Source organism: Eriocheir sinensis, chromosome 46 (assembly GCF_024679095.1).
Source record: "Eriocheir sinensis breed Jianghai 21 chromosome 46, ASM2467909v1, whole genome shotgun sequence".
NCBI classification, from domain to species: Eukaryota; Metazoa; Arthropoda; class Malacostraca; order Decapoda; family Varunidae; genus Eriocheir; species Eriocheir sinensis.
The window spans coordinates 10220579-10248295 of NC_066554.1; the positions used below are offsets into that span (position 1 = coordinate 10220579).

Sequence of the window (27717 nt, forward strand, 5' to 3'; positions counted from 1 at the left end):
CTCTCTCTCTCTCTCTCTCTCTCTCTCTCTCTCTCTCTCTCTCTCTCTCTCTCTCTCTCTCTCTCTCTCTCTCTCTCTCTCTCTCTCTCTCTCTCTCTCTCTCTCTCTCTCTCTCTCTCTCTCTCTCTCTCTCTCTCTCTCTCTCTCTCTCTCTCTCTCTCTCTCTCTCTCTCTCTCTCTCTCTCTCTCTCTCTCTCTCTCTCTCTCTCTCTCTCTCTCTCTCTCTCTGACTCTCCATCTCTCTCTCTCTCTCCCTCCCTCGCTAACTCCGGCCCGCCGCTCAATCCATCTCCCTCTCTCTCTCTCCCTCTCTAGATCCCTCAGATAAGCTACGCCTCCACCTCCACCGAGCTCTCAGACAAGTCCCGCTTCGAGTACTTCAGCCGCGTGGTGCCTCCCGACAACTTCCAGGCGATGGCGATGGTCGAGGTGGTCAAGGCCTTCCAGTGGCGCTACGTCTCAACGCTAGCGGACGAGGGAGACTACGGTGAAAAGGTGAGTGTGTGAGAGACTGAGGGAGTGAGGGTTAGGCAGCAAGGAGGGTCGAAGGGGTAAGGAGAGGAGGGAAAGGAGGCGTGTATGTAAGGGCTGGGGGAGGGTAAGAGAGGAGACGCAGAAGAGGAAAGGAGTAGGAAGAGAAGGAGAAGGTTGAGGAGGAGGAGAAAGAAATGAAGGAGAAAGGAGGAGAAGGAGGAGGAGGAGGAGGAAGAGAAAGGGAACGAGAGATGGTTTCATTTTCTCTCCTGCTTTTGTCAATATTTCTTCACATCTTCTGGGACTTCCGACTTGTGTGCGTGTGTGTGTGTGTGTGTGTGTGTGTGTGTGTTTTGTGAGAGAGAGAGAGAGAGAGAGAGAGAGGAGGAGGAGGAGGAGGAGGAGGAGGAAGATGAAAGAGCAGGAGGAGGAGAAGGAGAGGGTGAAGATGAAGAAAAAGGAAAATGGAGAAATAACAAGACAATTTATTTTTATATATCCTGTTCTCTCTCTCTCTCTCTCTCTCTCTCTCTCTCTCTCTCTCTCTCTCTCTCTCTCTCTCTCTCTCTCTCTCTCTCTCTCTCTCTCTCTCTCTCTCTCTCTCTCTCTCTCGTTCTTCCTTCATTCTCTAACTTCCCTTTCGTATATGTCTACAAATTCTCGTCTGATATTATTCTCCCACTTGCTGAAAAGGAAGGAAGTACATTCGACTAAGAAAAAAATAAAAATAAATAAACACCATCATCACCACCACCACCACCACCACCATCATCACTATCACCACCATCACCACCATCACCAGGACCACCATCAACACCTCCACTTAATGCAATCAACCCTTCACTTCGCATCATCCTTTTATGCCTCACTCTCCTCCTCCTCCTCTCTCTCTCTCTCTCCCTCTCTCTCTCTTTCTTTCCCTCTCGTTTACTCCCTCTCTTTCTCCCTTCCTCCCTCTCTCCTACTCATCTGCTTTGTTTCCCTACTCCTTTTTTTTCCTTAAACTACTTCACTCTCCCTTCTCTCATTTTTCCTCTTCCTCTTCCTCTTTTCCTCTCCTTCCTTCCCATCTACTCCCTCCCTTTCTCCTTCCCTCTCTCTCCTCACCATCTCCATTCCCTCCCCCTTTCTTTCTTCTACTGTAACTGTTTCACTCTCCCTTTTCTCCCTTTTCCTTTCTCCCCGTCTCTCCTTCCCTCCCATCTCCTTTCCTCCCTTTTTTTTCCTGGTAACTACTTCACTTTCCCTCCCTTCCCATCCCTCTTTCACTGTTCCTTCATCCTCCTGTTTGTTTTCCTCTTTCCTCTCCTCTCTTTTTCTCTTTCCTTCCATCCGCTGTGCGCATCTTAACACCTTTTCCCCTCTCCTCTCTCTTCCCCTCCTTGTCCCTTCTCTTCCCTCTTCCACCACCCCCTTTAATATTTACTCTAATACCGTTTCTATTTCTTTATAGTTCCTTCCTCCTTGCCGTGCACAATTTAACACTCTCCTCCCTCTCTCTCCCCCTCTCTTTCCTTTTCTCTCCCTCTCTAATTAATCCATTTACTCCCCTGTTCCTTCACCCTCTTCTTTCTCACCCTATCACCTATTCACCTCACTCTCTCTCTCTTTCCTTCCTCCTCGTCGTACGTCTTAAAACCTCCCCTTTTCTTCCTTTCCCCTTCCCTTCCTTCCCTCTTCCACTTCAACGTCCTTTTAAAACACCCTATTCATTCTTTCCTTCTTATCTCTTTATTCATCTCTCTCTCTCTCTCTCTCTCTCTCTCTCTCTCTCTCTCTCTCTCTCTCTCTCTCTCTCTCTCTCTCTCTCTCTCTCTCTCTCTCTCTCTCTCTCTCTCTCTCTCTCTCTCTCTCTCTCTCTCTCTCTCTCTCTCTCTCTCTCTCCCTATTTACTCAACTATGCTCTCTGTCTCTTTCCTTCCTTCCTCCCTCCCCGTGTACCCCTTAACACCCTCTCATCCTCCCTCTCTCTCCCTCTCCCTTTCCTTACCTCTTCCAGTTTACTCTCCTTTTAAAACACCTTCCTCTCCTCCTCACCTGCTTACTCATTTATGCTCTCTCTCTCTCTCTCTCTCTCTCTCTCTCTCTCTCTCTCTCTCTCTCTCTCTCTCTCTCTCTCTCTCTCTCTCTCTCTCTCTCTCTCTCTCTCTCTCTCTCTCTCTCTCTCTCTCTCTCTCTCTCTCTCTCTCTCTCTCTCTCTCTCTCTCTCTCTCTCTCTCACGCTCTCTCTCTCTCTCGCTCTCTCTCTCTCTCTCTCTCTCTCTCTCTCTCTCTCTCTCTCTCTCTCTCTCTCTCCTCTTTCACTTTCACTTTTACTCTCCTTTTAAACCATCGTCTTCTACCATCTTTCCTATTTACTTAACAGCCCTCTCCCTTTCTATTTCCTCCCTCTTCGCCCTGGACATTTTAGCACCTCTCCCTCTTCCCCTCTCTCCCTCTCCCTATCCTTCTCTCTCCCATTTATCTGTTTACTCCCTTCTTCTTCTTCCTTCTTTCCTATTTACTACATCTCTCTCTCTCTCTCTCTCTCTCTCTCTCTCTCTCTCTCTCTCTCTCTCTCTCTCTCTCTCTCTCTCTCTCTCTCTCTCTCTCTCTCTCTCTCTCTCTCTCTCCTATTAAACCACCCTATCCTATCCTATCCTACCTACTCTACTTTCTCTCTCTATCTCTATCTCTCTATCTTCTTCTCTCCATCCTTCCTCTCCGTGCACAGCTTAACGCCTCCTCCCCTCTCTCTCTCCCTCTCTCTCCTATTTATCTGTTTCCTTCCCTGTTCCTCCACCCAATTCTTCCCTTTTTCCTATTAACTCTCCTTCATCTCTATCTCTCTCCTTCCTTCCTTACACCGTACACATCTTAAACACGCCTTCCCCTCTCTTTCTCTCTCTCTCCCCCTTCCTTCTCCCTCTCCTCCTCCTCTCTCAGCGAGCACACCTTGATGGCTATAATTAAGTGGCAGGGACGGCTCACTCTCAGGTAACCTCGCGCCGCTCCCACACCTGTATTAAGGGAAAGGCAAATATTTGAACGGTACACGAAATTATGAGGGGCGGAAAGGGGTGTTGTGTAAGGGGGGGGGGGGGATTATGAGTGTGTGTGTGTGTGGGGGGGGGTAATGTGTGTGTGTGTGTGTGTGTGTGTGTGTGTGTGTTTCTTCTTTTTCCTTCTTCTTTCCTTCCTTCTCATTCCTGATTTCTTTCTCTTCTTCCTTTCCTCAGCCTTCCTTCTATCTTTCTTCGCTACATCAATTAGCTTTTCTTTTTTTTTTCTTTTTTTGTTTTTCTCATTTTTCTTCCCTGTTCTTCGTGTTCTTGGTCTTGCTCTGGTGTTTTTTTTTGTCCTTTTCTGCCACTTGTTCTTGTTCTTTTTTTTGTTCTTCTTGTCGAGTATTGTTCCTCTTCCTCTTCGCTGCTTTTTCATCTTTTCCTTTTTTTCTTCTTTGTTGTTCATCTGGTTTTTTTTCTTCTTTTCCGTGTTCTTCCTCCTTTTTCCTCCTCGTCTTCTCCCTGTTTTTCTTCTTTTTTTTCATTCCTGTTCTTCATCTTGTTCTTGTTCTTGTTTCTCTTCCTCTTTTTCCTTGTTCTTTTTCATATTTTTCTTTGTTTTCTTTCTTGTTGTTGTTTTTTCCTCGTCTTAGGTGTCTTGTTCTCCTCTGTTTCTTTCTGTTCTTGTTCATTTTTTTCTTTTTACTCCTGTTCTTGGTCCTGTTCTTCCTCTTTTTCATTCTTTTGATTTTTCTTGTTTTTTGTTCTTTACCTTCTTATTTTTTTTTCTCGTCTGCCTCTTCCTATTCTCTTCTTTTTTTCTGTCTGTTCATATTCTTGTTCTTCATCTTGTTCCTGTTCTTCCTCCTGTTCTTGTTATTGCTTTCTTCTTCTTCTTTTTCCCATTTTATTTCCCCTTTTTTTAATCGTCTTTCCAGTCCAGAGTTTTGCCTTCTATTATCTTCTTTTTTTCTGTCTATTCCTGTTCTTGATCGTCATCTTGTTCCTGTTCTTCCTCCTGTTTTTGTTATTGTTTTCCTCCTATTTTTTTCCCATTTTATTTCCCTTTTTTTAATCCTCTTTCCAGTCCTGAGTTTCATCATCTATTCTCTTCTTCTTTCTGTTTATTCCTGTTCTTGTTCTTCATCTTGTTCCTGTTCTTCCTCCTGTTTTTGTTATTGTTTTCTTCCTATTTTTTTCCCATTTTGTTTCCCTTTTTTTAATCCTCTTTCCAGTCCTGAGTTTCATCATCTATTCTCTTCTTCTTTCTGTTTATTCCTGTTCTTGTTCTTCATCTTGTTCCTGTTCTTCCTCCTGTTTTTGTTATTGTTTTCTTCCTATTTTTTTCCCATTTTGTTTCCCTTTTTTTAATCCTCTTTCCAGTCCAGAGTTTCATCATCTATTCTCTTCTTCTTTCTGTTTATTCCTGTTCTTGTTCTTCATCTTGTTCCTGTTCTTCCTCCTGTTCTTGTTATTGCTGTCTTCCTTTTCTTTTCCCATTTTAATTCCCTTTTTTTAATCCTCTTTCCAGTCCAGAGTTTTGCCTTCTATTATCTTCTTTTTTTCTGTCTATTCCTGTTCTTGTTCTTCATCTTGCTCCTGTTCTTCCTCCTGTTTTTGTTATTGTTTTCTTCCTATTTTTTTCCCATTTTATTTCCCTTTTTTTAATCCTCTTTCCAGTCCTGAGTTTTATCTCCCTCACTACGTTTTGGTCCTCTCCCTTCCCTTCGTTTCTTACCTCTCTTTTTCACTTCCTCCTTTCATACCTCCCCCTTCACCTCCTCTCCTGTTCCTCCTCTTTTTCTCTCTCCTTTCTCTTATCTTTTTCTATATACGGGTACATCAAACACCAAACTTTTTCTTCTTGTTTTTCTTTCTTCTATTTTGGTGTCTTTCTTGTTCCTCTCGGTTTTTTTTTTTTTTTCCTCTTCTGCTTCTTCCTGTTCTTTTTTTTTGTTTGTTTCTTTTATTTTTGTTGTTGTTTTTTTGCCTTCCTGTTCGTGTTCTTGATCTTGTTCTTCTATTGTTTCTTTCTCTTCTATGTCTTTTTTCTTCTTCTTCATCTTTTTTTTCTTCTTCTTCTTGTTCTGTTTTTTTTTCTCCTGCTTAGTTTTCCTTTAACTCTTATGCTTCTTCCTGTTTTTTTTTCTTCTTTATCTTCTTTTTCTTCTTGTTCTTCTTGTTCAGCTTTTTTCTCTCCTTCTTAGTTTTCTTTTAACACTTATGCTTCATCCTGTTTTTTATCTTTTTTGTGTTTATTCCTGTTTTTTCTCTTGTTTTTGCTTTGTTCCTCTTCTCTCTTCCCTTTTTCTTCACCTTCTTCTAATCCTTTTTTTTCAGTCCTCTCTCTCTAATTTTTTGCTCCTCTCCTCTCCCTTCGTTTCTTCACTTTCTTTTTCACTTTCTCCTTTCATACCTCCCCGTTCACCTCCTCTCCTGTTCCTCCTCTTTTTCTCTCTCCTTTCTCTTATCTTTTTCTATATACGGATACATCAAACACCAAACTTTTACTTCTCGTTTTTCTTTCTTCTATTTTGGCGTCTTTCTTGTTCCTCTCGTTTTTTTTTCTTTTGCATTTTGTTTTTTTTCTTGTTTTGCTTCTTCGCGTTCTTGCTCTTTTTGTCTCTTTCTTGTTTTTGTTCTTGATGTTGTTCGTCTTCTTGTTTCCTCTTTCTTCACCTTTTCTTTCTGTTTTTCTCTCTTATTCTCTCTCTCTCTTCTTTCTTTCTTTCTCTATTTTTCATTCTCTTTTTTTAATCTAATTTCTTCTTTCTCCTTTTCCTCCCATTCTTCTTTCTCCTTTTTCTCCCATTCTTCTCTCTCTCTCTCTCTCTCTCTCTCTCTCTCTCTCTCTCTCTCTCTCTCTCTCTCTCTCTCTCTCTCTCTCTCTCTCTCTCTCTACCTACGTTTTGCTCTCTTTTCGTTCCTTCGCTCCCCTTTCCGCTTTCTTACTCTCTCTCTCTCTCTCTCTCTCTCTCTCTCTCTCTCTCTCTCTCTCTCTCTCTCTCTCTCTCTCTCTCTCTCTCTCTCTCTCTCTCTCTCTCTCTCTCTCTCTCTCTCTCTCTCTCTTGTTCCCTCCCTTTTTTTCCTCCTCTTCTTCCTCTTATCCTTTTCTATATAGGGATTCATCAAACAACAAACTCTTCTTTTCCTTACGAACGCAAACTCTTTGATGCAGGACGGTGGGTGTTCTTTACTCTTCGTTATTGTGTAGCTGAGTTTGGGTATATCTTTTTTTTTGGGGGGGGGAGGGGGGAGGGGGGGGGACTGTTTTATTTTCTGCACTATCTTTTTTTTATTTTTTTATTTTTTGTATTGACTCATCGAACGGAGAATGCAGAAGCGCCCTTTATCATCTCCATCTGACTCATGTTGGACTCACAAGCTGTTCTCTCTCTCTCTCTCTCTCTCTCTCTCTCTCTCTCTCTCTCTCTCTCTCTCTCTCTCTCTCTCTCTCTCTCTCTCTCTCTCTCTCTCTCTCTCTCTCTCTCTCTCTCTCTCTCTCTCTCTCTCTCTCTCTCTCTCTCTCTCTCTCTCTCTCTCTCTCTCTCTCTCTCTACTCTTTTCTTTCTTCCCTTTTCTCTTTCTCTCACTCTTTTTCTCTTTTTTTCTCTTCCTTTCTCTCTTTTTCTTTTTTTTCTCTCTCTTTCCCACCTCTCTCTCCTCTCTTTCTCTTTATTTCTCTTTTACTCTTTTCTTCTCTCTCTCTCTCTCTCTCTCTCTCTCTCTCTCTCTCTCTCTCTCTCTCTCTCTCTCTCTCTCTCTCTCTCTCTCTCTCTCTCTCTCTCTCTCTCTCTCTCTCTCTCTCTCTCTCTCTCTCTCTCTCTCTCTCTCTCTCTCTCTCCTTGGCCTTTTACTCTTCGTTCCAGCAGTCACCCTCGACAGATTACTTCCCCTTACTCCCCTCTCCGCGCCTCTCTCCAACTTCCTTTGGGCTCTTCTCTTTCCTCCCTGGCCTCTCCTCCACGTCCTCCTCCATCCCTTTTCCCTCCTTTCTCTACTCTTCCCTTTAGTCTTGTTTTGTGTTCAGTGGTCTCATTCTTCTCTTTTACAATGCCTCTTCTCTTTCTCTCCTTCTAACGCCTATTCTTTTGGGGTTTCGTTGAAGTCTGTTTCGGGTTTATTTTTATTTGGGTCTTCGCTCGCACGCTCGGCCTTCTGACCCCAATTTCTCTCCCTCGTACCTTTTTTTTCTTTCTTCACCTCTCCCTTCCCTCCTTACCTCCCTTCACCTCCTCGTCTTCCTCGCCTTCTACTTTCCCCTCTCCTCTTTCTCCTCCCTGCGTTTACCGTCCCTCTCTTCTCCTTCTCTCTGTCTCCTCTTCTTCCTCCTCCTCTTTCGTTTCCATCCCTTTCTGTTCTTCCCTCCTGTTCCATCCTTCCTTCTGTTCACTTCTGTTTCCCTCCTGTTCTGTGCTCCCTTCGCCTACTGTTATTCCTCTCCTTTTCCTCCTCCTCCTTCTCCTCCTCCTTCACCTGTTTCACTGTTCTGTGCTCCCTTCGCCTACTGTTATTCCTCTCCTTTTCCTCCTCCTCCTTCTCCTCCTCCTTCACCTGTTTCATTTCATTTCCTTCCTTCCTGTTCCATCCTTCCTTCTGTTCATTCCTGTTTCCTTTCTGTTCCATGCTTCGTCCCTTGTTCCTTCTTTCCCCTACTGTTCTTCCTTTCCTTTTCCTCCTCCTCCTCCTCCACCTGTTTCATTTCAATTCCTTCCTTCCCGTTCCATCCTTCCTTCTGTTCACTCCTGTTTCCCTCCTGTTCTGTGCTCCTTCCCTTGTCCCTCCCTTCGCCTACTACTCTCTTCCTTCTTTTCCTCCTCCTCCTCCTCCTTCATCTCCTTCGTTTCAGTCCCTTCCTTCCTTCCCGTTCTATGCTTCCTTCTGTTCACTCCTGTTCCCTTCCTGCTCCGTGCTAACTCCGTCATCTGAGCGTCCTTTCTTTCCCTCCTCCTCCTCCTCCTCCTCCTCCTCCTCCTCCTCCTGAGTACCCTGTCCCTCTGTCCTTTTTAACCTTCTTCTCCTGCCCCCCCGCCCCTCCTCCTCCTCCCCCTCCCTCCCCACGTGGACTTGTTGTTAAGCTGTGTGTTAAGCTTTAATGCGGCGGGGCACGTTAAAGCTCACAGACTCTCTCTGTCTCTCTCTCTCTCTCTCTCTGTCTCTCTCTCTCTCTCTCTCTCTCTCTCTCTCTCTCTCTCTCTCTCTCCCCCCCGCAATAAAGCTCCCTCACTAAGCCTTGCACTATAATATCAAGACCACACAAAAATAACGAGCAAGATAATGTTGGGAGTGAATATAACGATAATGATGATGATGATGATGATGATGATGATATAAATGAAAATACTATTACTGTTACTACTGCTACTGCTGATAAAGTTACTACTACTACTACTACTACTACTACTACTACTACTACTACTGCCAATTATAAGAATGTTCATAATAATAACAATAATAATAATAACAATAATAATGATAATAATAATAATAATAATAATAATAATAATAATAATAATAATAATAATAATAATAATAATGATGCCAATAGCCCGGCTAAGGAGAAGCTCTGAGTGGGTCGCGGGCACAAACAGTCTCAGGGCCGCGAGGGGAAGGTTCACGCACAAAAATCGCTCCACGGATCACTTTTGCTCATTACCGGCGGCCGCGCGGCTATTGATAACACTGATAACGAGGAGGGCGCGGCGGCTGCCAGTAATAATGGGATTGGTGCTTTCTCTACAATGGTTCTCTGCAATATTGGAACCAGCGGCAATATTTAAAAGCGATATTGGAGGCAGTAATAGGGACAGCAAAAATAATGACGGTGGAAATCTATTGTTAATGAAGGTAATAATGTTACTGGAGATGAATGAGTTAGTCATGATAATGGCCGCCGCGGAGCGTCCCGGGAAACTCGAGCAGCGGGACGCCTTTTTGGCCGCCGTGATGAACAGCAGACGTTTTGAGGACGGTCTTGGAGGGTTCACTCACACATGGAGGACTACGACGCACGGCTGCATTGTAAAGACACACATTTGCATAACTAGTACAGATAAGTATTCATCGTTTCATAGATAAATACTTAACACAGACTATATATATATATATATATATATATATATATATATATATATATATATATATATATATATATATATATATATATATATATATATATATATATATATATATATATATATATATATATATATATATATATATATATATATATATATATATATATATATATATATATATATATATATATATATACATATATATATATATATATATATATATATATATATATATATATATATATATATATATATATATATATATATATATATATATATATATATATATATATATATATATATATATATATGACACCTGCCTGGTCAAACTCTTTCGTCTCTGCCTATCACCATCTACCTTTCCTTCCTGCTGGAAGTATGCCTTTGTACAACCTGTGCCTAAGAAGGGTGACCGTTCCAATCCCTCAAACAACCGCCATATAGATTTACTTTCCTGTTTATCTAAAGCTTTTGAATCAATCCTTAACCGGAGATTCAAAAGCACCTTTTCATCTCTAACCTTCTATCTGATCTCCAGTATGTGTTCCGCAAGGGGCGTTCTACTGGCGATCTTCTTGCTCTCTTAACTGACTCTTGGTCATCCTCTCTTAGCCGTTTCGGTGAAACTTTCTCAGTTGCGCGACATATCGAAAGCCTTCGATAGAGTCTGGCACAAGTTTTTGCTCATTTCCATAGCAATGCTGGGCCCTCCCTAGAAACCCAATCACGTTTGGGGCTACAGTCATCTTGACTCTTCTTTGGGGCTCCCTCATAATAGTAATAATAATAATAATAATAATAATAATAATAATAATAATAATAATAATAATAATAATAATAATAATAATAATAATAATAATAATAATAATAATAATGATAATAACTATAACTATAACTATAACTATAACTATAATTATAACTATATATATATATATATATATATATATATATATATATATATATATATATATATATATATATATATATATATATATATATATATATATATATATATATATATATATATATATATATATATATATATATATATATATATATATATATATATATATATATATATATATATATATATATATATATATATATATATATATATATATATATATATATATATATATATATATATATATATATATATATATATATATATATATATACACACACACACACACACACACACACACACACACACACACACACACACACACACACACTGTTTGAGTTAGTTTGTTTATATAATACAACGACGCAGTGACCGAGCAAACAAAGGCAAAATATCGCCACCGGTGGCCGGGTCCTGCTAACAGCGGCGCCGCACACAGGTTCGTTTAGGAATGATAAAATTCACATAATTTTTGTATCAGCTTCACACACCCAGACCACACAAAACTGACAGTTCCTGATGGCAACAGGACATGTGGAAACAATTACGTAATGATGAATAAAAGATTTGTGGAAATTTCCTGTGGGAGCATATCAATGGGGATTGCCTTTGGGATTGATATACGTCGCCGTTGACAAGAATAATAAAAAAAATAGAAGAAAAATATAAAAGCGAACAGAAAAAAAACATCCAAGCCATCAAATATCTTGATGCTAAAAGAAAACAAATCTGCCGGCGAGCGAGCGAGCCATCGACGCGGCGAGTAATGGTGATGGGGCGCGGCGGCGCGGCGCGTCCGTCATCACCATAATGGACGTCGCCCGTACGGCAGCCCGCACCTGATGCCCGCCGTACTGCAAGGCTTCCACACGTCATAAAAGATATTAAAAGACGTCGCCTGGGGTAACGCGGCTAGCGTGACCTTGCGACTCTACAAAGTTTTCACGAGTCAGGGCGCTGTAACTGCTCCCTCCAGACTGCAGCCGCCTCACAAAATGCTAATCGGGTATTTTAAAATTCTGAGAGGATAACGAATGCCAAGTTAACGAAATTATTATAATCTAATTTCGCTAATGGAGAATAATAGCACGTACAGAACTTTCACCTAAACGGATATGATTAAATGTTAAACAGGTTTTCTTTCCCGGCGGTTTGGTAAGGGACGGTAAGCGTTCCAAATGCGTAGTACATGTGATGCAACGCAATGCCCTAATTGGAGCATCGTTAACCCGACTTTGGCCGCCTCTTGCAGCGCGGCGCTCAGCAAACACTAACACAGACTCGCCAGGCCGATGGATTATTTACCCCTTACAGTTGCATGCAAATAAATTTAAAGCCGAAGCTTGTGTGACTGATCTGTCGATTAATCCTGTTGCAGTCTGTCTGTCTGTCTGTCCGACTGTCCGACTCTCTCTCTCTCTCTCTCTCTCTCTCTCTCTCTCTCTCTCTCTCTCTCTCTCTCTCTCTCTCTCTCTCTCTCTCTCTCTCTCTCTCTCTCTCTCTCTCTCTCTCTCTCTCTCTCTCACACACACACACACACACACACACACACACACACACACACACACACACAGCCGGTTTCAGGTCAGACGTGTTTCTCGGTATCATTCGCTAACAGATTTCCTCCATTCAATGCTTTCATTACTTCCATTTCTCGGCATGTTACTTTTTTATATTTAATTTTCAACCATATACAAATACAATTCTCGAGCTGGTTTCCCACACCCTAACCATTTCGGAGTAGTTCAATGATTCCCTTTTTTTTTTTTTCGTTCGTTATCTGCAGCAAAATTTCCTTCGTTTTTTTACTACTTCAATCTTTCCTTTTTCCTGTTCGCTAATATCTCTCCCCAGCAAGCTTCCCTTCATTTGTTTCTACTTTAATCTTTCCTTTTTCCTGTTCGCTAATATCTCTCCCCAGCAAGCTTCCCTTCATTTGTTTCTACTTTAATCTTTCCTTTTTCCTGTTCGCTAATATCTCTCTCCCCGGCAAGCTTCCTTCATTTGTTTCTAGTTTAATGGTTCCTTTTTCACCCTGTTCGTTAATATCTCCAGCAGACTCCCTTTCATTTATCTGCTGCATGACTTGAAACGACCACATCTGCACCTCGTTATTCCTCCGCCGGTCTATCCTCCATCCAGCTTGCGGTTCTTCCTGACATGCTCATATTCAGCGGCCTCACCCATGACCTTTCCTGCTCGCGGCATACACAGGTTTCACTCCTATCAAGGGTGGCAGCGGCGGCCCTCCATTACGCCTCCTTGCATGCTGCCTCCACGCCGCCTAACTTGCTTGTATTATTCAGGACTTTCACGGCGCTGGCTGTTTTACTAACGCGGTGCTCGTTTACTCGTCCCAGCATAACGCCTTTCCTTTTAATCCTTCGTGCTAATGGTTTCTGAATACTGAATTGTCAATACATCAAAGAATCCAACATTAATGTGAAGGTCAATATGCAGGGTTTTATTTCGTCTGCTCGCGACCATGGCCTTAATTTTCTTTTCCTCCACCAAGATTCCATCATTTTTTTCCCTTTCACATTTACTCATTGGATTAGCGCGCGTCACGGCTACCCTCCTTGATTCAATTACGGGTATTGCGTCACATCTGCATATAAAACGTGAAATATTCCTTTTACTCTTTCGTCCTCTGCTGTCGGCGCCGTTCTCTATATATTCCAGTTTTAACTCGCTTCACCTCCATTCAAGGAAACATTAGACATTTCTGGTTAACTAATATCTGAATTCCTAGTATTTTTTTTATTCTTTTTATTTATTTATTTTTTTACAACAAAGGAGACAGCTCAAGGGCACAAAAAAAGGAAATAATGATAAAAAAAAACGCTACTCTCTGCTCCTATGTCTATCAATAACACATCCAACGCTTTTTACATATGGGTCCTTCATCACCATTATGGCCTATACCTCCCTTATGTGCATCCAAGGAAACATTAGATACTTCTGCTTGACTATAATATATGAATTTCTGGTCCATCAATAACACTTCCAACGCTTTTTACATATGGGTCCTATCTCACCATTATGGCCTATACCTCCCTTATGTGCATCCAAGGAAACGCAGGCCACTCCCGCCGATCATAAATCTGAAACAACAGTTAACCAACAAGATTTGTGTAGACCCATATATCTTGGGAGCCGCTTAATATAATATTCGCTCTAGCCACTAACGGTTCGGGGCAGACCACAAAGCCCCAGTTGCCAGATTATCGTACTCAGAGCCACGTATTTACCGGTTTCTGGCCCATAACTGTTGCCAAGAAGCTCCAATAATTAACCATTTAAACGATAACCATATATGAAAGCAGTTATTCGGGTGATAAAAGCAGTTTTGGGTCGGAAATCGGAAAACGTAAGAGGCAGAGTACGACAATCTGGCAGCGCTGCACAGAGCCAACAAGTGAATTTGACGGCGCTGGGGGCGGCATGTAAACTATTTTCCGCTGCAATAAATTTCAGTTTCCATAAGCCGTCCTGGTTTCTTGCCGGAGGAAAGCCACGAACATATGATTTTACTGTACACACACCAGCAAGATATCTGACAACAGTATTTCAGGCGACCGATATATCATTTCTCGTCCTCCGCAGCTTATCTTTAATACCCATCTCATACTTTGTCAAATATGCTAAAATGGGCTCATAATTCGTAACATTATTATTATTATTGTTATTATTATTATTATTATTATTATTATTATTATTATTATTATTATTATTATTATTATTATTATTATTATTATTATTATTATTATTATTATTATTATTATTATTATTATTATTATTATTATATATCCGTACAGTAGGAGTCTGAAAACTTCGAGTCAGTCGCCATCACAAACCAATAAACTTCGTCGGATATGTTAAACAGGACCATAATTCGTTGGATTTGCTGGGATCTTCATTGCTCTTGCACAGTGGGACTACCGTTTTAATTATTGCTGCCCTCGTCCGTTTCCAAGCACAACTCGTTAAACTTCCTCTAATCCATTTAAATTTCCTCATCGTTTAATATATTCAATGGTACTTCCTTTGTTTCCGTATAGCGGCAGGAGGCATGTTCTGGCCAGGCCGTCAAACACAATTCCCCTGATCCTCGCCCTGTGACATTGAATCTGCAAGCACTTCAAGGCTCTCTCCCCTCGCTGCTCCATCAATTCTGCGCGCACCCCATCCACTCCTGCCGCCTTTTCATTCTTAAGGTTATTCACTGCCTTCTGTGCTTCATTCAGAGCCGCGACCCTTGGCATTCCAGCAGGCAGCCCTTGCTTTCACGTTCCCCTCAAGTCTGCTTATGGTAACGCGGCTCTCCGTGCAACATTTTTAGTCATTCGGTCTAATGTTTTCTTGGATGCACATAAGGGAGGTAAAGGACAAAATGGTGAGAAAGGACCCATATGTTAAAAGCGTTGGAATTGTTATTGATGGACTAGAAACTCAGATATTAGTCAAGCAGAAATGTCTAATGTTTCCAAAATTCTTCATTCGTTGTCGTAGGCAGCGGGCAGTTCTTTTCTTTTATATCCACAGCAATATCTTCATAACTCCCTTTAATTACTCCCATTGCACCTCTTGAACACCATTTGAATCAATATTATTTATCCGTACAGTAGAGCACGACTTTCCACCCTAGCTCTTCATTAACTCATTAAAATTATGTTCCACTAATTTTCCTTTCTAAAAAAGCTTATGGACTGCACGTTGTCGATTCTTTCCAATCAGAATGACACATGACAGTCGCAAAGTTCTATCGTTATTTTTCGCCTCCATGGTGCAGTAATTAATAGACACATACACCTTTCGTTATTTGATTAGTTAATAATAATAATAATAATAATAATAATAATAATAATAATAATAATAATAATAATAATAATAATAATAATAATAATAATAATAATAATAATAATAATAATAATAATAATAATAATAATAATAATAATAATAACAAAAACAATAACAATAACAATAATAACAATGCACAAATAATAGGTAAACGCACGAGAAGTTGTGAGAATAAATTGTAAAAGGAAAAAAAATAAAACGTGTAACCGCAAAGCAGATAAAAGGTACATAAAAGTAAGGAGAAACTGACGGGAATCACACGCGGATGAACACACATAAATTCAATAAACTGGTAAAACATAACATTCGTAGCAAACATGAGAACTATTACATAATTACATAAAGATAGAATGGAAAGAAGAAGTTTATAGTTTGCAGCCCTTTGAGGTAGTGATGGCAAACGGGAGGAAGAGGAGGAGGAGGAGGAGGAGGAGGAGGAGGAGAAGGAAGACGTATTGGATGACGGGGATTTATCAGAATGAGGGAGGAGGAAGGGTGGAGGGTATGGTGGATAGGAAGGTGAGGGGAGAGGAGGAGGGAAGGAGGAGGAAGGGTGGGAACAGATAAATAGGTGAATTAGCAGAAGGAAGGAAGAGGGATGGCGGAGGATGAAGAGCAAAGCCGATTGATAGGAGTCGGAAGAGGAATGAGGGTGGCAGATTTAGGGGGAGGAGGATAGATAGAGAGGAGGACGAGGAAGAGGAATGGGGCTTCGTCTATTTCCCTTTGACGGGCCGCCTATTGACGCTCCTCGCAGCCCGCTCAGGTGAGGCGAGGTGAAGGTGTGCGTGAATGGCTGCCGCACCTGTAAATCACGGTGGCGATGTCATTAGCGGCGCGACGGGGCTCACACACGAAGAACGGGGCGGTGGAGCGCGGGACAAAAAGGGGGCGGCGGGCTCCAGGGAAAGAAGGCGGCGGTAGGAGACGGTAGGATCGGGTACAGAAGGGTGGAGCTTGGCGAGACGGTGAGGAGTGGCGGGGGGGGGCAGGAAGAGTGGCAGGGGGGGCAGGAAGAGTGGCAGGGATGGGGAGGCAGGGCAGAGCAAGGCAGGGGCAGGAAGTGACTGGCTTCAAGTAAAGATGAAGGCGGTATGATCACGGACAGAGGGCGTAGCTTGGGAAGACGGGGAGGAGGAAGGAGGTATAGGGGAAGCAGGGAGGGTAGGAGAGGAAGAGTGGCAGGGGTGGGGAGGCAGGTCAGACCAAGGCAGGGCAGGATGCGACGGGTTTCACGCAGAGATGAAAGTGGTAGGATCGGGGAACGGAGAGTGTAGCTTGGAAGGACGGAAAGGAGGGGGTAGAGGGAACAGGGAGGATAGGGCAGTTGGAGTGGCAGGGGAGGGAAGGCAGGGGAGAGCAGAGCAGGGCAGAGCAGGAAGCGATGAAAGCAGGAGGATTGGGAACGCGGAGTGCAGCTGGGAAGGACGGAAAGGAGTGGGGAGGTAGAAGGAGCAAGGAGGGAAGAGCTGGCAGAACAGGGCAGAGAGCACGTTTGTGGCGGTGTGGATGTTCGTCAGATTCCAGATTCAGATTTTTTATTGAGAAAAGAGGGGGGGTATATTTACAGAGAAGGGGGGGGGGGAGAGAGGGTACATACATCTGACTTACCCTAACCTAAGCTAAACAAATCAAATGCATGAGAAGATAAAAAAGGGGGAAGAAGTAAAGAAGGCGAAAGTAGGAGAAAGAGGGATGTTCGTGCTAAGGAGACGCAGGTTTTAAAGGTGGAAGAGGCTCCTGCATGCAAAGGTCGAGTTTCATGGTACACGGCCATTCAAAAAGAGTACAGTACAGAGAGATTCACTAAAGAAAACACGTGTAAGTCAAAAAACTGCGGATGTAGACGATTTATGAGGGTAGTTCCTGCATGCAAAAGTCGAGTTTGATGGTACACGGCCATTCAAAAACAGTACAGAGATATTTACTAAAGAAAATACGTGTAAGTGAAAAAAGTGCGGTTGTAGACGACTTATGAGGGCACTACTTAATATATGAAGAGTGTGTAGTGACTGAGTGTCGAAAAAGTTTATATAAGGGAGGCTCAGTCTAAAACGAGTATAGCTTACGGTATATTAATGTGAAGTTTGAAGGTACAGTCACGTAGAGTGCGCTAAGAATCTTATTACGAAAACTTAATAAAAGGTAGTAGATGAAAGATAGCGATTGTAATTAAAGCAGAACAGAATGAAAGCAGATGTTTTTAGGAAGAGGAAAAGTTGAAAGAAAGTATTTATGAAAGGAAACGGCAATAGAAAAAGAAAAGAATACCAGAAACCGAAGACAGAATTTTAGCAAGAGGAAAGGAGGGTTTAAATAAGGAGAAAGACAAAATGAGAGAAAGAAAAAGAGAGGGATTCAGCAAAAGAGAGAGAAAATTTCCGAGGTAAAGGATGAGCTCTGAAAAGACGGAGGGTCAAATAAATGAAGTTTGAGAGAGAGCGGAGAAATTTTGGACAGGGCGCGTTCGAGTGAGGGGGAAAAAAGGGAAGGGACCAAGAAGGGTTAGAGATCACGAGGGTCTGCTGGAGGAGAAAAGAGAGAAAGGGACAGTGAATAACGTTTTAAGGAGAAACTGTAATAGAGTTTTGGTATGATTGGGAGGTAAGGAGAGAGAGAGAGAGAGAGAGAGAGAGAGAGAGAGAGAGAGAGAGAGAGAGAGAGAGAGAGAGAGAGAGAGAGAGAGAGAGAGAGAGAGAGAGAGAGAGAGAGAGAGAGAACGCAGCTGTGGAAAACGAAATCAGAGGAAAAGGCTGACAAAGAGAAGCAGATATGTAAGAAGAGGCAAAAAAAAAAAGGAATAAAAACGAATAAATGAAAAAAAGAACAAAGAGGAGACAGGAAAGAAGACAACGGAAAAGGAAGAACAGGAAGTGGCGGAGGAAGGAGAAAGAGCTTTGAAGATGTGAGGAGACGAGAATTACAGAAGGAGAAAAAAAAAAAAAAGACCAAACGACCGTAATAAAGGAAGGAGGAACCAGAAATTACCGAACAGAGAGAGAGAGAGAGAGAGAGAGAGAGAGAGAGAGAGAGAGAGAGAGAGAGAGAGAGAGAGAGAGAGAGAGAGAGAGAGAGAGAGAGAGAGAGAGAGAGAGAGAGAGTAGCAAAGAAAGACAGATAAAGAGACATAACCAGACAACATCCAAGCATAGAGACAGACAGACAGACAGATGAACATACAAACAGAGACAGACAAGAGAGACTGGTAGACAGGCAAACACAACAAACAAACAAACAAACAAACAAGCAGAATGAAGGAAAGACAAATAGACAGACAGAAAGAGAGAGATAAACAGACAGACGAGACCACAGACACAAAACTGGAGGCGACTATGAGTGACAGAGACAGAGGGAGGTAAGGACGGAGGGAGAAAAAGTGAAAGTGAGGGAAAGGGAGAGAGAGGGTGAGTGAAGGAGGCGAGGAAGAGGCAAAAACAGACAAAAGCAATACTATATCAGATGGCACAGACACCTCCGTTACCCACCCACCACCAGGATGAGAAGAGGAGGAGGAGGAGGAGGAGAGGAAGCAGAGGAAGAGTGATGTCCTCGCTGGGCTGAGAAATACATCGGATGCTGCGTCAGAGAAGAGAGAAGAGCCGGAAAATCTTAGGAGGCTGAAATCTGATAGAGAGAGAGAGAGAGAGAGAGAGAGAGAGAGAGATGCAAATAGTCTCTCTCTCTCTCTCTCTCTCTCTCTCTCTCTCTCTCTCTCTCTCTCTCTCTCTCTCTCTCTCTCTCTCTCCCTCTCTCTACCACTCCTTCCTTCCCTTCCTCCGTTCCAGACACACACACACACACACACACACACACACACACGCAAAAATACACTTCCCTTCCTCCCTATCTTCCTTCCTCTCACCTTTTCCTCCCTATCTCCCTCCCTCATTCCCTTCCTTCTCTCTCTCTCTCTCACACTCGCCCCGTCACTCCGTCGTCGAGAAATTCACTTGTAAATATCATCGCGGTGTATTATGGGTAAGACCTGTGTCAGCCGCCGTGGTGAGGCCGGGGAGAGGCGACTGAGGGGCACTGGGGGTGGTGGCCGGCGCGCGAGACGTTCATGTTTACAAACGAGGCAGTCATTTGAGGGTTGGTGGGCGGCGGCGACGCGAGGCACAGTGGCGAGGGAGAAGTAGTGGGCGAGATAACAGGCAGGGAGTGGGATGCCGATACGGGTGACCTTGAGAGAGAGAGAGAGAGAGAGAGAGAGAGAGAGAGAGAGAGAGAGAGAGAGAGAGAGAGAGAGAGAGAGAGAGAGAGAGAGAGAGAGAGAGACTTGGTAGGAATCCTTGGGTCGTAAACTAAGGCGCTGTTCTCTTTTATTAAACACAGACGGCTATTTGAATAAAGCAACAGAGAGAGAGAGAGAGAGAGAGAGAGAGAGAGAGAGAGAGAGAGAGAGAGAGAGAGAGAGCTCAAAACCAATGGAAAACGTTTAAAAATCCTCCCTGGCTCATCCCTCGCACCTCTCTTATCATTTATCCAACGTTTTCCGCCTCCTCCTCCTCCTCCTCCTTATCCCCCTTTTCCCTCGTATAACCTTTCCCTCCTTCATCATGAGGGTGTAACTTCCTTTCCTTTTGTTGACTCACGCGTGCCCAAGAACCGAAGTTACGGGCGAGAGTTGAGAAGAAAATATGTCCGGAAAGAGAAAACGGGATGTCGGAGGGAGAGGAAAGATTTGAGGCAAACGAAAGAAATTTAAATGGAGGACTGAGGAAAAGTAAAATAAGGTTCATCAATAGTGGAGGGAGAGAATCGAGGAGGCAGAGGAAGGAAATTAAAGTGGAGGAATAAAAACCTAGAATAATGTTGGTCAATAGTTAAGAAAGGAGATGAAACAGTGGAGGAGGGAGAGTTACTGGCCTGCGGGAAGGAGGAAAACTAGACGATGGTAGGGAAACTTGGAAGAAAGGGGAAGGAGTGGAGAGAAAGTTAGTGGCCTGAAGGGGAGGAATCAAGAAGAAGGGAAACAAGAGAGGAATGGGAGACGAGTAAAGGAAAGCGAAACAGGAGATTAGAAGACGAAAGAGGGAGAAAAAAAGGAAAATAAAGAAAACAGTGATGGAAAACAAAGGGAAGAAAATAATTGAAAACAGAGACAAACCAAAAAAATGACAAAATAACATAATAACAAGATTAGGAGACATGAGAAGAAGACGAAAGAGGAGGAAGAAAAAAGGGAGATAAAGAAAGCAGTGATGGAAAACAAGGGAAAGAGAATAATCGAAAACAAAAGTAAACATGATGATAACAGGATAACTGAATAACAGGAATAGAAGAAGGGAAGAGAAAGCTGAGACGGGAAATGGGAAGACGAAAGAAGAGGAAAAATAAAGAAAGATAAAGAAAGCAGTGATGGAAAATTAAAGGAAGAAAATAATTGAAAAGAAAAGTAAACAAGAAGATAACAAGATAACACAGGAAATGGAAACAGGGGGGGAAAAATGACACGAGAGATGAGAGCATGAAAGAGGAAGAGCAAAAGAAAGATAGAGAAAGCAGTGGTATGAAACAAAAGGAATAGAAAAACTGAAGACAAAGGGAAAGAAAAAGACGACAGGAAAACAGGAAAACAGGAACAGGAGACGGGAAAACTAGAATAGGAGAGATGAGAAGACGAAAGATGAGGAAGAAAAGACGAATATAAAGAAAACATTGATAGAAAACAAAGGGAAGATAATAATTGGAAACACAACCAAACAAGAAAATAACAGCAAAACATGAAAACAGGAACAGGAGACGGGAAAAGATGAGAAGACGAAAGATGAGGAAGAAAAGAGGAATATAAAGAAAACATTGATAGAAAACAAAGGGAAGAGAATAATTGGATACGAAGACAAACAAGAAAATAACAGGAAAACAGGAAAACAGGAACAGGAGACGGGAAAAGATGAGAAGACGAAAGATGAGGAAGAAAAGAAGAAAATAAAGAAAGCAGTGATGGAAGACTACGGGAAAGAGAATAATTGAAAACAGACCCAACAAGAAGATAACAGCAACAATAGGAGGGGTAGTTGATGGGACATGAGGGAAGGAGAGAGGGAGAATCAGATACCTGGCGCTGATCCAGTTCACCTCTTTTCCTCTCCTTACTCCTCCTCCTCCTCCGTCTCCTCCAGCTATTTTTCTCCTCCTCCTCCTCCTCCTACTTTATCTCCTCCTCCTTCTCTTCCTACTTCCCCTTCTCCACCTCCTCCTCTGCCTTTTCTTCCTGCTTCTTCTGCTTCTCTTCCTCCTCACATCCCCAGTGATGTTATATACCTGGACTTTCAGAAAACCTTCGACAAGGTACCGCACGAGCGACTCCTTAAGAAACTGCACTCGGCGGGCATTGGAGCCAATCTGATCGCGTGGATAAGAGATTGGCTCACCGACAGAAAACAACGAGTACTACTCAACGGACAGCCTTCCGATTGGCTTCCAGTCACTAGTGGAGTGCCTCAAGGGTCAGTGCTGGGACCCATTCTCTTCATCATATATATCAACGACCTCGAATCAGGACTGAAATCCACAATATCGAAATTTGCTGATGACACTAAGGTGGGGGGAAAGGCCCTCACAAAGACCGACTGCGAAATCATTCAGAAAGACCTCAATCACATTATCGAATGGTCGGAAAAATGGCAAATGTCTTTTAATGTTGACAAATGCAAAGTCATGCACATTGGGTCCAGAAATAGTAACCACACATACATCATGAATGGGAGACCTCTGCAAGCGATGCAGGAGGAAAAGGATCTTGGAGTCACTATCAGCAGTGACCTGAAACACGCGAATCACTGTAAAAAGCATACAACAAAGCCAAACACTATGCTCGGGTTCATAGCGAGGAACTTCGAGTGTAAAACGCCAGACGTGATGCTATCCTTGTATAATTCCATGGTAAGACCGCACCTCGAGTATGCAGTACAGTTCTGGTCTCCTAATTACAGAAAGGACATTGATTTACTGGAAAGGATTCAACGACGCGCCACGAAAATGATACCAACCTTAAGGGCTCAACCGTACGAGGAACGACTCAAGCGACTCAATCTTTTTACATTAGAGAAAAGACGCCTACGAGGAGATATGATTCAAGTCTTCAAGTATCTGAAAAAATTCAATAACGTCGATTACTCCAATTTCTTTGAATTGCAAACCAACCTAAGAACTAGATATACGGTTTACCCATTCAGTCTAGTCGATGTAACACAGACATCGGAAGGAGTTTCTTTTCAACCCGAGTCATCCGTCACTGGAACAATCTTCCTTCAGATGTAGTAAATGCGAATACTATCAACTTCTTCAAATATAGAATCGACCGTCACTTCGCTGCGTCGGGAGTAAACTGAATATTGAGTTGCTTTCATCTACTCCTCAATATCGAGGTGCTTTCATCTGCTCCTCAATGTCGAGGTGCTTTCATCTGCTCCTCAATGTCGAGGTGCTTTCATCTACTCCTCAATATCGAGGTGCTTTCATCTGCTCCTCAATGTCGAGGTGCTTTCATCTGTCCTCACTCGAGGTGCTTTCATCTGCCCTCAATGTCGAGGTGCTTTCATCTGCTCCTCAATGTCGAGGTGCTTTCATCTGTTCACCGACAGAAAAACAACGAGTACTACTTCAACGGACAGCCTTCCGATTGGCTTCCAGTCACTAGTGGAGTGCCTCAAGGGTCAGTGCTGGGACCCATTCTTCATCATATATATCAACGACCTCGAATCAGGACTGAAATCCACAATATCGAAATTTGCTGATGACACTAAGGTGGGGGGAAAGGCCTCACAAAGACCGGGACTGCGAAATCATTCAGAAAGACCTCAATCACATTATCGAATGGTCGGAAAATGGCAAATGTCCTTAATGTTGACAAATGCAAAGTCATGCACATTGGGTCCAGAAATAGTAACCACACATACATCATGAATGGGAGACCCCTGCGCGATGCAGGAGGAAAAGGATCTTGAGTCACTATCAGCAGTGACCTGAAACACGCGAATCACTGTAAAAAGCACACAACAAAGCCAACACTATGCTCGGGTTCATAGCGAGGAACTTCGAGTGTAAACGCCAGACGATGCTATCCTTGTATAATTCCATGGTAAGACCGCACCTCGAGTATGCAGTACAGTTCTGGTCTCCTAATTAAGAAAGGACATTGATTTACTGAAAGGACTCAACGACGCGCCACGAAATGATACCAACCTTAAGGGCTCAACTGCACGAGGAACGACTCAAGCGACTCACCTTTACATTAGAGAAAAGACGCCTACGAGGAGATATGATTCAAGTCTTCAAGTATCTGAAAAATTCAATAACGTCGATTACCAATTTCTTTGAATTGCAAACCAACCAAGAACTAGAAATACGGTTTACCCATTCAGTCTAGTCGATGTAACACAGACATCGGAAGGAGTTTCTTTTCAACCCGAGTCATCCGTCACTGGAACAATCTTCCTTCAGAAGTAGTAAATGCGAATACTATCAACTCCTTCAAATATAGAATCGACCGTCACTTCGCTGCGTCGGGAGTAAACTGAATATTGAGTTGCTTTCATCTACTCCTCAATATCGAGGTGCTTTCATCTGTTCATCGTCGAGAAGCCATCTGCTCCCTCAGGCCCCAAGTGGCTGTCGAGCAGATTAAATCACCAAAGGGCAACCCGTAATGAGCCAATAGGCTTTCTGTTGCCTGTGTTTCATAGCCACATGTTTCCACAGCCTTTCTCTCTCTCTCTCTCTCTCTCTCTCTCTCTCTCTCTCTCTCTCTCTTATTTTCATACTTTAATTTGGGGCATGGGAGAAGGAAGAGAAAGAAGGAGGGAGGGAAATAAGAGTGAAGGCGAGCAGAGAGGGAAGGAGCAGAGAGGAGGAGGAAAGGAAGAAAGGGAGGAAGAGGAAGAATAGCTGAAGAAAGGAGGCAGGGAGGAAGACGTCAAGGAAGGTTAGCAAGGAAGGGAGGAGGAAGAAGGGAGAGAAAAGGAAGAATAGCGAAGGCAATGAACCAGAAAGGAAGACAGGAAGAAAGGGAGGAAGGAAGGAAGAAGAGGAAGAATTGATGAAGAAAGGAGCCAGGGAGGAAAACGTGAAGGGAGGCAAAGAGAAAGGGAGAGAGAATAGGAAGAAGAGGGAGAATAGCTAAAGGAAGGAGCCAGGGAGGAAAACGAGAAAGAAGGTTAGTAAGGAAGGAAGAAGAGAAAGAATAGCTAAAGAAAGAGAGAAAGAAAGAAAGAAAGGATAGCTAAAGAAAGGAGCCAGGGAGGAAAACGTGAAGGGAGGAGGGTAGCCAGGCAGGTAGGCAGGCAGGTAGGCAGGGAGTGGAGTGCAGGGGGAATATAGCCTTTCAGCATCGTCTATCGGGCCATGAAAACTCAGCCCCCGCGATACCCTCAGTGAATAGCCGACGATAACCAAATGTGCCGCCGCTTACCTGTCATGACCCGAAGCCAATGGAGCACACCTGGTAAACAGTGACCCCCGACCAGCGTTCCCATATTATCGTACTCAAAACATCGCATTCACCAGTTCCAGGGCCCAAAACTTTCGTAGCCACACAGATGACGCGATTCTAGGTGAAGTTATCGTTAAAAGCGTTACTTGTTGGTGTTTGTTTCCTACAGCTGTGAGTCAAAAACAGAAAGATGGGATGTGCTGAGTGGCTGAGTGCGATAATTTGGGAACGCTGCCCCCGACGACCCCAGGGGAACCGGGCACTGCTGTAGGGCAGGGAAGGGGTGCAGGAGTGAGAATCGAAGATGGTAGGACACAAATGGAAGACCGGTGAGTAGAAAGTGAAGCAAAGAGGACGAGGGAAAGGGAAAAGAAGATGGGACTATAAGAGCCTCCTCCAGAATGTAAGAAAAAAGGAAGGAGAGAGAGAGAGAGAGAGAGAGAGAGAGAGAGAGAGAGAGAGAGAGAGAGAGAGAGAGAGAGAGAGAGAGAGAGAGAGAGAGAGAGAGAGAGAGAGAGAGAGAGAGAGAGAGAGAGAGAGCGAGAGAGAGAGAGAGAGAGAGAGAGAGAGAGAGAGAGAGAGAGAGAGAGAGAGAGAGAGAGAGAGAGAGAGAGAGAGAGAGAGAGAGAGAGAGAGAGAGAGAGAGAGAGAGAGAGAGAGAGAGAGAGAGAGAGAGAGAGAGAGAGAGAGAGAGAGAGCATTGGAAATTGAAATAGCTGTGGAGGCGGGGAAGGAGTGCAGGGGTGACCAAGAAGGGTGGCGGTGCTCCGAAGGGTAACAAAGAGAATTGGTGGCGGCAAAGGGGAAAGGGATAACGGAAAAGACAAGGAAAGGAGTAAGGAAAAGGGAAAGGGAAAAAAAAGGAAAGATAAGGAAGAGATTAAGGTTAGTATTATAAAACACTTTCGCCTCTCACATCAGCTATCTCTAAAGGTCAAAGAGGGGGTCAGTCGGGTTCTAATGAGTGTTTCTTCAGGTTCACGGTACAGAGGAAGGGTCACACTACCACCAGGGTCATTAAGCTACTCCTGGAAATGCCCACAACTCCTACGAAAGGCTTGTCAAATATGTGTTCTTGGGCGGCGAAATGTCTGATAATATGACCCTAGAAGTTGAAATAGCCGCCTGCAGGAACACTGTGATCCAAAGAGTAACAAATAAGAGTAATAAGTGGCTGTAGCAAAGGAGAAAAGAGAAAGGGAAAAGCCGAGGGAAGGAGTAAGCAAGAGCCTTCTCCAAAGTGTACAAAAAAGTGGAGAGGGAAGGGACGAAAAATTGATATAGCCGACTGCGGGGACACTGTGCTTCAAAGAGTAACAAATGAAGGACATGAGGGAAGGAAGTGACTCTAGCAAAGGGGAAAGGGGGAAGGGAAAGACGAAGGAGGGAATGAAAAAGTCTCCTCCATAAGGTAAAAAAAGGGAAGGAGAGGGAAGGGACGAAAAATTGAAATAGCCAACTGCAGGGACACTGTGCTTCAAAGAGTAACAAATGAAGGACATGAGGGAAGGAAGTGACTCTAGCAAAGGGGAAAGGGGGAAGGGAAAGACGAGGGAGGGAGGGAAAAAGAGTCTCCTCCAAAAGGCAAAAAAAGGGAGGGAGAGGGAAGGGATTGAAAGTTGAAATAGGTGAAGGGATACAGAGATGAGCACTATAAACACTTGTCTGCGCCATGACGGGCTGGGGCCAAACACCATCCAGGCCCCTCAAGCAAGCCTACCGGCGCTATAGGCGTAAAAAAAAAGGGGGGAGGGGGTCAAGAAGCGGCAAAGAGGGAAGGGAAAAGGGGTAAGACCAGGAAGGGCGTAAGGAAAGTCTACACCAGAGGGGGGAAAAAAGGGAAGGAGAGGGAAGGGATTGAAAGTTGAAATAGTTGATGGGTAACAAAGGGGGTAGGAAGCGCCAAAGAGGGAAGGGAAAGGGGTAAGACCAGGAAGGGCGTAAGGAAGAACCTACACCAGAGGGGGAAAAAAAGGGAAGGAGAGGGAAGGGATTGAAAGTTGAAATAATTGATGGGTAACAAAGGGGGTAGGAAGGGGCAAAGAGGGAAGGGAAAGGGATAAGACCAGGAAGGGCGTAAGGAAGAACCTACACCAGAGGGGGAAAAAAAGGGAAGGAGAGGGAAGGGATTGAAAGTTGAAATAGTTGATGGGTAACAAAGAGGGTAGGAAGGGGCAAAGAGGGAAGGGAAAGGGATAAGACCAGGAAGGGCGTAAGGAAAGCCTACTCCAGAGGGACAAAAAAACGGGAAGGAGAGGGAAGGGATTGAAAGTTGAAATAATTGATGGGTAACAAAGGGGGTAGGAAGGGGCAAAGAGAGAAGGGAAAGGGGTAAGACCAGGAAGGGCGTAAGGAAAGCCTACTCCAGAGGGGAAAAAAAAGGGAAGGAGAGGGAAGGGATTGAAAGTTGAAATCGCCACTTCCGGATTACTGTGCTCCTAAGGTTAGCAAAGAGACAACACAATATGAGTAGAAACGCTCTCTAGTAAAGGGGAAAGGGGAAACGGAGGAGGCGAGGCCGGGAGTGGGAAATAGCTTCGTCCAGAAGGGAGGGAGAAAAAAAAGCAAGGAGAGCGAAGGAATTGAAAGTTGAAATAGCCACCTTCGAAACACTGCTTGTAAGGCCAGTAGAGTCTCCCGCCGACCCTACAGCACCGAACATAACCGCGGGAAAAGGAAGGGCAGGGCCTCAGGAGTGTGGGGACGAGTACGCAATAGCCTTCTTCATAGAGCGAGGAAAAGGAAGGAAAGGGAAAAAGTGATGCAAAGTTAAGAATCCCAGCACAAGAAAAGAAAATAACAGCTTCCTTGGATGTGTAAAAAAGTGAGGAATAGCATCCTCTAAAGATAAAATAATAAAGGAAAGGGACGAATGAGTGGGTAAGGGAGTCTCATGCAAAAGGGAAAGAAGAACATAAGAACGTAGGAGTCTGCAAGAGGTTGGTAGGCCTGTACAAGGCAGCTCCTTTGAACCTAAGCTCC

At 43.4% G+C, this 27717-nt stretch overlaps 1 protein-coding gene across 1 annotated transcript in view; it reads left to right on the forward strand.

Annotated features, from left to right (window-relative positions):
• The window catches only part of LOC126980934 (metabotropic glutamate receptor 7-like), a 200819-nt gene that overhangs the window by 13264 nt on the left and 159838 nt on the right, over positions 1-27717 (forward strand). The window contains exon 3 of the mRNA XM_050831391.1: positions 316-495. Within this exon, the coding sequence (XP_050687348.1) occupies positions 316-495 (180 nt within the window). The remainder of the gene's footprint in view (positions 1-315; positions 496-27717) is intronic.